This window comes from Colobus angolensis, unplaced genomic scaffold, assembly GCF_000951035.1.
Source record: "Colobus angolensis palliatus isolate OR3802 unplaced genomic scaffold, Cang.pa_1.0 Scaffold236, whole genome shotgun sequence".
Lineage (NCBI taxonomy): Eukaryota > Metazoa > Chordata > Mammalia > Primates > Cercopithecidae > Colobus > Colobus angolensis.
The window spans coordinates 1,195,516-1,206,628 of NW_012115555.1; the positions used below are offsets into that span (position 1 = coordinate 1,195,516).

Below are 11,113 nucleotides of genomic sequence, written 5' to 3' on the forward strand. Positions count from 1 at the left end.
GACAGGATCTCACTCTGTCACCCAGGTTGGAGTACAGTGGTGCAATCACAGCTCACTGTAGCCTTGACCTCTTGGGCTCAAGCGATCCTCCCACTTCAGCCTTCCAAGTAGCTGGGACCACAGGTGCACGCCACCATGCTGGCTAATTTTTTATTCATTGTAGAGACAGGGTCTCACTCTGTTGTTGAGGCTGTGACGTCTGGTTTTTTGTTTGTTTGTTTAGAAAAAGTCCATACCCATATACATGCCTGAATGTAGGTAAATGTCATTTTTGCTCCCCATTGCTGTTTCCAAACAATATCTTCTCCAGTAGAAACCCCTGTTGTCTTTGAAGCCCATATGAGACTTTACTCTGTACCTCTCTCCTTGTTGCTATCATAAATAAATATGATGGTCATTCTCTCCCATTTCATTCTCTACCAGAAGCCAGGGTTGCCTTTTTACAGCATAAATGTGGCTTTATCCCTTCCCTGATGAACACAATGGCTTATTGTGGTGCTCAGAAGTGTTCTCCATATTTTATTCTAAAAGACTTTTTGTGATCTGGCCTCTCCCTACCTTTCAGACTCCTCCACCATCATTCACAACTGGCTTTCAGCAATCTCTCATACGTGCTACTCTTCTTCCCCTCTCAGGAACTTGGTGTTCTTTCTGCCTGAGATACTCTTCCCTAAGATCCTCGTGTGGCTGCCACCTTTTTACCATCCAGTGTCAGTTCAAATATCTCCTCAGGGAAATTTCTTTCCATCTCCTAGCTAAAGGCCCTCACTTCTTGGTCCTGCTGTATCATATTATCTTAATTTGTTTTCTCCCTAGAATTTACTATGATAGTCTAATAATCATAGTAGGAATTAATGTAGAAAGGGAAATTATTGTATTTGTTTGCTTACGTGTTCATTTTCTATCTTACCTCACTAGAATCTATGCTGTCTATGAAATACTTATATTGTTATATTGACAATACTTATATTGTCTTAAGCATAGCAGCTGCAATGCTCCAAATTTCCCCTTTGGAGGGTTTTTATGGCAAGCCTGTCTCACAGGGGATCCTCTGCAGATTTTGCTGGATAAATTGAAGATTTGAGTTTATTGTTTAGCATGTTTCAACCCCCAAATGTTTTACCCTTTCTGTAAGTTAGATGAAAACAAAGCAAAACTAGATAAAACATGTTTTAATCATAAAAGTAATAAAATATTGAGCTTAATAGCTTTCTAAGGGCACCTGTTAACAGTTATATATACAACAATGTTTTGTTGTATACAACAATGTTTATATATATACAACAATGTTTTGCCTTATTCATGGGATAAGGTTATGGCATGGTATTGGATTAGCACACTAATTCTGATATTTTATATTAATTTGCATTTTAAGATTTTCAAATTACATTTTAAAAATTGAAGTAATATATTTTTAACATATGCATAATTTTCTAAATTCCTTGGAAGAAACATTTTGTTTCCAAAGATTACTTTGGATTGGAAGAGTAAATATATTTAATGATGTCCTGGGGGTAGCTGGACAAGCTCAGGACTTGGAGTCCAAAGGCCAATGTTTAGAACCTCAGTTTTACTCTTTTACTAGCTATATGCCTTTGGTCAAGTTAAATAATATCTTTAAACTTCATTTTTTCCTCATGTGTAATATCTGTAAATAGGCAAGGAACATGACCCACTTTAATTACAACCCTCTCCTTGTCCCCTACTCCCACTCCCTGGTCTCTTCACAAACCTCTCCCTTCTTCCCTCCTGTTCCTAAGTTAATGAAGCTATTACTGTGTCGCTGAAACTGTGATTGCCAGCTAAAACCATTTTAATCCTCTCTTTATTCTTTAATCAGTGGACTTCTCATTCTTTGAAGGTCTCATTAATTTTAGACAAAATGCTCAATGATGGGGAAGGAGAAGGAGGTGAGGGACAAGAGCTCAGCAGGGTTAGGGAATGTTCTTTAGTTCTGTGACACACCAAAGAGACTTAGAATTTGGAAATATGAAAATTTCCCCCTTGCTCTCCTAAAAATAAATACAAACAAAAAATTCATATGGTTGTCTGGCTCAAAAACTATCCATTTCTTTCTTTTTTTTTTTGGCAGGGGACAGGGCAGGGATGAGTATCAGAACCAAGAACACCTGGGAGCACCAAACCCTTAGTGTCAGTTGCAGCTCAGGAGATAGGGAATTAGCCATCTCTTCCATTGCTGCCAGCCTGACTTGGGGATGCCTCAGGGAAGGCTGCTTTTTCCGGCTAGCCATGCAAAGCTTTGAAATTCTGAGGACACAGCTAATATCATTTATCCCTCATTCTATATTATCTTCATCCTCACCTTATTTTTCTTACTAACTTCTTGCTCTCATCCTTCTTTATTTATTCTGTTTTTCCAACACTTCAGGTTTGGAAATTGCTCTCTTCGTGTCATCATAATAAACCACTAGAAACTTGCATTTACTTTTGACTGATTATTGAGGTGTCTAGTTATGGAGAACAAAGAAATTGGATAAATGCGAAGCTCAAGCTTCTGCTGTGCTTCAGTGAAGAAGTCTGGGAAGTTTAGGAAGATATCCTCTTGATTAAATGGGGCTAAATGTCAGCAGAATTGAAGAAAAGTAAAGGAACTTACCAATACTTGATCGAGATAGTGCTAAAATAAAACACATCAAAACAAGAATGAGTTCTATTTGTCCCAGGGAGAACTTAGATGCTGTAGACACTATATTGCAGAAAAGTTGTGGGAAAGAGGATAGAAATGAGTCACAACTCATTTCCTGTTATCAATTGCAATGCAATGTGGTGAGCAGCTGGATATCTACATATGGACTGCAATACTTTTGTAGTAAGGTGGGACTACAAGATGTATGCAACCTGTCTTTCAATTTCAGTGAGTAACAGAATAAAAATATTTTTGGAGATTGCTAGCTTCTCAGTCTATGGACATTTTCCTGTCCCTATAAGTCTTCTTTCATTGGTGATTCTGCTGCTTTGTTCTTTCCTTCTCTACCTTTCTTCCACCTCTTCCTCTCTCCCTTAAATTTTCGTTTTTTCCCCTTTGTTCGAAAATATTTTTTGTTACACCAAACAGTTACTACCTAACTGCTTCAACAGGGGTTTCCACTTTCCAAAATTCACTTATGCCCTATGGAGATGAAGAATAGCAAGAGACCAAATCAGGAAGTTTTTGAATAATATTAGAAGCTAAAGAGTCAAAGTAGTGAAAGTATTTAGAACCTCAGGGCTTACTGAAAGGGTGCTTGCTACAGAGGGGAATATTTCATCCTCTCCTTTAAGTGACTACTCTAAACACGGTAGTTTTTAAAGTTTATAAAGTAGAGCTGAACTTGAAAACTAAAAAGAGAAGTAATATATTCAAGAAAAATATATCAAGAAGGAACCCATATTCTTGGTAATGAATGAGAAGTTTCACTACCCATGTGATATCTACTGAGTCTTAAACACCTGATCACCAGCAGAAATCAAGGCCACAGGCCTCATGCATTGTAAGAACCTGGGATTATCTTCCTGTTTAGTGTGTTAAGTTACATGGAAAAAGGGAATTAATATTGCAGATGAAGTTAAAGTTGCTAATCAGCTCACCTTAAAATAGGGTGATGATCTTGGTATATCTGAGTGGGCCCAATATAATCACAAAGATTTTTAAGAGTGGAAGCAGGAGACAGAAGAGAGAAAGATAGAAAGAGAAAGAGGTATTACAATGGAAGAAGGGCAGAATGATGTGATGTGAGGACTTGATTTGTTTTTGTTCACTTTGAATACAGAAGAAGGGAGCCATGAACCAAGGAATGTGGTCAGCCTCTAGAAGCTGAAAAAGCAAGGAAACAGATTTGTTCCTAGAACATCCAGAAAGAATACAGTCTAGCTGACAACCTGATTGTTGTCCAGTGAGACATATATGACAGATTTATAAACTATGGAATTGATAGATAATAAATTTGTGTTGTTTTAAGCCATTAAGTTTGTGGTAATTTGTTAGAGCAGCTATAGAAAACTAATACAACATGGTTAGACTATTTCCCAAAATTCCCTTGTAGTTAGGTGTGGCTACATGATTGAGTTCTAGTCAATCTAATGTTGTTAGAAGTGATGTGAAAGTCATCCAGGCTTGTTTGTAAAGGAAATCTAATATACCAGCAGAAGGTAGGAAAGAAGATTTAAAAATGAAAGAACAAAGCATAGTACTGTAAGTGGAAAACACAATATAAATTGGAGACATTGGCCAGGCACGGTGGCTCACACCTGTAATCCCAGCACTTTGGGAGGCCGAGGCAGGGGGATCACAAGGTCAGGAGATCGACACCAGCCTGGCCAACATGGTGAAACCCCATCTCTACTAAAAATACAAAAATTAGCTGGGCATGGTGGTGGGCGCCTATAGTCCCAGGTACTCGGGAGGCTGAGGCAGAAGAATTGCTTGAACCCGGGAGGCAGAGGTTGCAGTGAGCTGAGATTGCGCCACAGCACCACCAGCCTGGGTGACAGAGTGAGACTCTTGTCTCAAAAAAAAAAAAAAAAAAGGAAATATTTAGATAAACATATAAAAATCTACAATATAAAATGAGTTAAATTCATCTATTAGGGAATGGAAAATTTTAATTGTTAATATGAACAAAGTCAAGCAATATGCCATTTAAAAAAGACACAAGACAAAAACAAACTCTTAAGGTTCAAAATAAAAGGATGAAAAATATGTATAATAGGAAAATACTAATTAAAACAAAGTTGTTAGAACAATGTTTATATCAGACAGTGTAGAATTTAAGTCAGAAAATAGTCATGAGGATATAAGTGGATATGAGGACATGAGTTTCAGCAGCATTTAGAAGTTACTTAGATATTTATATTAGAAAATAAGAGCGTCTGCTTTGGCAGCACATATCCTAAAATTGGAATGATGCAGAGAAGGTTAGTGTGGCCCATGTGTAAGGATGGCACACAAATTTGTGAAGTGTCCCATATAAAAATAAAATTAAAAAAGAAGATAAGAAAGTCTGGAAAATAATTAAGAGTTTCATATAGCAAGCTAGAAAAAGGAACAAAAATAAAGCGGAAGTAAAGAGAAGGAATTTTACCCATAGATATACATAGCCCAAGCTATGACAAGAAAATGGTTTTAAGAATTGGAAAAGGAAACTCAAGATTATCAGATTTTGCAGTTGGCATAATGTTTTACATATAGAATTCAAAAGAATCTAAAAGTTATTAGAACTCTAAGAGCACAGCAGGGTGGCTAGATACAAAATCTACTCTCAGATATACAGCATATAATTTATATTCCAACAATAATTATTTGTAAAATCCACACAGAGAGATAGTATTCACATCAGAAACAAAAAACAAGTATTTGTATAAGAATTAATCCAACAAAAGATATGCAAAACCTTTCTGAAGAAAATTATATTACATTATTGAAGGGTATATGAGAAAATTTGAATAGTAGGCAACCATGTTAATGCATGGAAAGAACTGATTTTACAGATTAATCTACCGACTCAATGAAATTTCAGTGAAATCCTAAGATGACTCTTATGGATCTTGAGAAATTATAAAATTCTTGTGTAAGAGAAAAGGTCGAAGAATAGCCAACACATTTCTGAAAAAGAACAAAGATAATGTGCTATTTTAAAATAATAAATGTTATACAGTTTTAGTAGTGAAAGCGATGTAGTATTGGTTCAGTAAAAGACAAAAGATCACTGGAACAGAAAATAAAATCTATGGAAAAACCAAATATATAAGATAAAGATGGCATCACAAATCAACAGAGAAAGAACACACCAGTCAATAAATCTAGTTGGAGCAAGATGAGAAGAAATCCATCTAGTTGGTTTTCCAGATGAGCGGAAAATTAGATCTCACCTGTATTATTTCTGAAATCACTCACCAAAACCAAAAAACAATGAACAAAACCCCATTTGGATTAAAGGCCTATATGCAGAAAGGGAAATTTAAAAACTATTAAGAGAAAGTATTAAACAAAATCTTTGTGATACCGAGGTAAGGCCAAACAAACAAAAAAGCAGAAACTCTAAAAGAAAACAAGAGATTGACAAATTTTATTACAATAAATTGTGTGGTGTTGGGGGACAGTGAGTGGAGGCCTTCTAAAAGTCAAGAGACACCATAAAAATTTAAAGCTAAGAGATAGAATTGGAGGAGATAATTGCAAATATTTAACATAACATATAAAAGTTGATCTTTCATAATAATAAAGAATTACTACAGATCAATAACTGATAGATAAATGAGTAAAGTAAATGCACAAGCAATTTATATAGGGTGAAACCTAACTAGCTAGTAAGCCTATGAGAAGATACTCAATTTCAGGAGTGAGCAGAGAATGCAGATATTAAAAATTGTACATGTACTCAAGTGCCAATAATAGAAAAATATGACAAAATCTGGGATTGTTACTAATGCAGAGAAATTGGAAACTTTTATTTATTTCTGTATGCCTCTATGTAACTACCAAGGAGCTTAATTCATTAATAGCTAGTAAGATTTAAACTATGCAGAAATTACGTAAATGCTCATATACAATGTGATCACTAATCTTACTTCAGGGTATGTACCCTGGATAAACTCTTTTCCATCTACTTAAGGACTATCTTTGCAGCATTATTTGTGATAGCAGAAACTGGAAACATTGAGAATGCATCGGTAGGAGAAAATAATAGAAAAATATTGTATATTCATAGGGTGGAATATTGTTCAACAAAGTGTATAACCTGGATTTCAAAATTACATTTTGAGAGAAAAATGCAAACCACAACGATACTATCAGACAGATGCCATTTTTTGTAAAATTAAACATCTAAAAAATAATACTACATTTTGTTCAGTGATAGGTAGAGACTATAAATATATATAAATAGACTTAAATATTTAAAGTATATTAATAAGCCTTTGGGAACAAGGGAGTGGAATATGTCTATAATAAGTTGAGAAATATGACAAGAATATTATCAATATGTCACATGTAAGGTGTGGATATACAAGTGTTAATTATTTTTATACTTAATTTTAAAATCTTTCTTAAAAGAGAAAAAATACAGAAACAATATGGCTTGCAAACCAGATGACAGTAGAATTGAAAGAAAACCACAAAGCACTTACCTACAGAGTTGGTTGATGGTGCTAAAATACACACACAGAAAACATGAGGTGAATCATAAGCATTTGGATCCCTAATCTTTGCATATGAGCTTCAGTTGCTGTTACCCCCTTGTCAGGAGTTAAAGCCTAGGCCCTGGGAGTCCTCACTGATCTGGTGATGGGTACTGATGGCCACTCCCACGAGCTACTGCATATGCTTTCCATCTCTACAAATGGGTTTAATTTTTAGTAGGCAGATGCCATTCCTACTGCCCTAATTCCTCCCTCCCTTTTTCCCCTCTCTATTTTCTTCTCTCTCTCCCTTTTATCTTTATTGCTTTCCTTTTCTCTTGCTTATCACTTCTTCTATTGTTTTCCTTTTCTCCCAGGCAGATCACTCTAAACCAGCACTAGAAAACTTTATCTATTGCTTAGTATTCACATGACTTGACATATGACAGGATTTCTCTTTCCTCCAAAGCGTTTACAGTCTAGGGAAATGTTACTAATAGGAAGCACATTTTTGTTGAGAAACAAGATAATACTTACTGTAGTCTCTTTTGGATCCCTCTGAAAACACAAACAAAAGAAAGAAAAATCAATTTGGATATTCTATTCCTGTAGTTTTGGTATCACTACAGAGGATTACCCAATCAACACCCTCAAATACCCAGTTAGGCAGGAAACTGGAGACAAAATCTCCTCATGGCTGAATTTGTAAGTTTAATGACATAAAAAACCAGGCAAAGATTAATTAAGGTAAATACATGTAGTGAGAAGAAATGACAAACTATGCATGCAAACATTAAAACAAAAGAATATAGTTATAAGGTAAGTCGAGGTCAAATAAAAGAAGGAATGGTAAAATATTTACTCAGCTGATTGAGAATTCAAGTTCAACGACAATATGGCAAATTATAATGAATACAAATGTGTATATTGATTGCGATTGAATGTGCATCCTATGATCTAAAACTTGTTTCTTAGTGATGTCATGGAAACAGACTTTCTAAGAAATCTAGAGACAAAGCAAATTACATGAAAAACTAGTCATATTATCACTGTTGTTTTCATGAAAGTGTAAAAGCAAATAGTAATATTGATACTTTGTAGTTGATTTAAATTATGTTGAATCATAATATCATTTGATATTTCACTAAAGTATAGTTAAAGATCTACTTAGAAATGTAAAGACAACAGTATTTTTTTTTCAGCTTCTTTGCTGAAAATGAGTGCTCTTCTTCCATACTTGGTAGTCATTCTGGTGGGAATCAAGTACAAAACACATTCTCTGTTTTATAATAATGTTACTTGTTTCTCATGGTTCTATGGGGATTTTAAAAACGGTGTCTCACGCCTGTAATCCCAGCACTTTGGGAGGCCAAAGTGGGTGGACCTGAGGTCAGGAGTTCGAGACCAGCCTGGCCAACGTGGTGAAATCCTGTCTCTACTAAAAATACAAAAATTTGCTGGGCATGGTGATGCACTCCTGTAATCCCAGATACTCGGGAGACTGAGGCAGGAGAATCTCTTGTACCCGGGAGGTGGAGGTTGCAGTGAGCAGAGATTGTTACTTGTTTCTCATGGTTCTATGGGGATTTTAAAAACGGTGTCTCACGCCTGTAATCCCAGCACTTTGGGAGGCCAAAGTGGGTGGACCTGAGGTCAGGAGTTCGAGACCAGCCTGGCCAACGTGGTGAAATCCTGTCTCTACTAAAAATACAAAAATTTGCTGGGCATGGTGGTGCACTCCTGTAATCCCAGATACTCGGGAGTCTGAGGCAGGAGAATTGCTTGAGCCGGGGAGACGGAGATTGCAGTGAACCGAGATCATGCTGCTGCACTCCAGCCTGGCCCACAGAGCAAGACTCTGTCTCAAAAAAAAAAAAGGAAACTACATCAAGATGTTAATAGAGTTGCCACAAAAATGAAAAATATTATTGAGATGCTTAATACTTTAATATGCTGCACTTGAAATTTGTTATAAAAACTTTCATGTGCTGCACTTACATTTGCTAGAAAAATACTAAGAATAAATTTAATTTCAAAAAAATTTTGGAATAACCATGGCAGCTTTTATATGTGATATATTTAAATTAAACTAAACTTTGAGTACTAAATTTCATGTACGTAAACTAACATAATGACCTTACCTAATGTTAATATCTTCCTGCCAGAAGATCTCTGTAGTCTCAAGTTGACCAGTACATTTATATTCCCATGTTTAGAAATAATAGAGGGAAGACTAGTAGAGCTTGGGAACCTAGAAACTTGGGATGACTGAGATTTATAGGTTATGTTAGGGGGACTGAAAAGTCAGAGAAAGAGTCATTTGGGTTTATGAATTTTAAAGTGTGACTTATTAAAACAGCAATAAAATGTTTACTGATTCAAGTTTTTCCCTAAGAATGCAAGGGAGCCCAGATGAGAAAGATACTAAGATTGTAGGCTGTACACTAAAGATCTGTAAACAGGAAATTAAAAATTAAGGTATTACTAAATTATGTAAGAATAAACTCTCTGCCTAAAATTTGGAATTAGCCAATTCTAAATTCCTGTCCAGGTTGTCACTTGCAAGTCCTGTGACCTTGGGCAAGTCATTACTGTTTTTCAAGCAGAAGTTTCTCTTATGTAACTTAGGGATAACAATAGTAAATCACTGTATTCATTTAAGAGTTACTTATTAAGGATCTCCCTGACTGTGGTGAGGAGAATAGACTATAAGAAGGCAAGAGGACTATCAAGGAACAAGGTAGGAGGCAAGAGATACTGGTGTTAGGGCAAGGATTGTCATGGTGGTGGAAAGTGGTTTGATTTGGAGTATAAGTTGAAAGCATCAGAGATGGGATTTGATGGTGGATTGGATGAAGAGAGTAGGAAAGGAGTTAAATATAATTCCAAGGTAGATAGTCTGAGCAATTAAGTGAATACAGGTGCCAGCACCAGTGGATAGAAGGGATTAGGGCTTGGGTTTTAGACATGCTAAGAGCGAGATGCCTTTCATGTATCTTCAGGACACGTGTGCTATGATTATATAGGTTGGTTCACCACATAAAGGGCTAAGGGAATTGACATCCCTAGCAGTGTCTCTGGGGTGGGGCTGCATTCACCTGGAGGAAGGAACACCTTTTCCTAGTATGCACCAAAGCAACCTGTAGGCTACTGGAGGCCTTGGACAGCCAGGGAGGGATTTTTGGGTAGTTCATCTTTGTGTGGTTGACAGGGTTGTTTCTAGATAATAAATATGAATAAAATGAAAAAAATGCCCACCAGAGTGACTAACACGTAATAGGTGCTGAGTACATGTTAATTCTCCTCCCTTCCTATGGTGTATAGTTTTATTTATTTTTTTTCTGTGTACCCTTAAATTCCTAACATTGAGGTAGCTTCTTGCACTGGTTAAATCTGGTGTTCTGGTGGACTGTTACTGAAGAGGTTTTTTTCCCAAGAAATCTGAGATGTAAATGACAGCAGTAGACAACAGCAGCATTTCTTTGTACCCTTGGAATTTTATTGCACATGTCATACCTTAATGTGATGAACTTTTAAGAATTTATTCCTTGATTTCTTAACATTCATATTAAGAAAGGCACAATGAGTAGTTAGCATTTGTGAGATCTGGGATGGTGAATTTCTCTTGACTACTCAGATTATTTTTTCTTTTCTTTAGCTTTATTGAAGTGTAATTATAAAATTTATATATATGTAAAATATATATATATAAAGAAGACAGCTTTGTAGAGGAGTAGCAAAGGGTCTTTACTCCAAATTATCTCCTCTAATGACTAAGTTGGAGGCCCTGGTAAAAATGTTCACTGTAATAAGTTATAAAACTAACATTTATCGATCATTTACTATTTTCACAGTACTAAAGCATGATTCTAAGTACTTTACATGTGCTAACTTACTCTCTAATTTTTTTTTTTTTTAGATAAGGTCTCATTCTGTCACCCAGGCTGGAGTGCAGTGGTGCCATCAAGGCTCACTGTAGCCTCTACCTCCCATGCTT

At 36.0% G+C, this 11,113-nt stretch overlaps 1 protein-coding gene across 1 annotated transcript in view; it reads right to left on the bottom strand.

Annotated features, from left to right (window-relative positions):
* LOC105513816 (chromosome unknown open reading frame, human C6orf10) overlaps positions 1–11,113 on the bottom strand; it is a 90,571-nt gene that overhangs the window by 64,401 nt on the left and 15,057 nt on the right. Inside the window, exons 5-7 of the mRNA XM_011944845.1 lie at positions 7,654–7,674; positions 7,126–7,146; positions 2,618–2,707 (exon numbers count right to left, since the gene is read on the bottom strand). Coding sequence (XP_011800235.1) covers positions 2,618–2,707; positions 7,126–7,146; positions 7,654–7,674 — 132 coding nt within the window. The remainder of the gene's footprint in view (positions 1–2,617; positions 2,708–7,125; positions 7,147–7,653; positions 7,675–11,113) is intronic.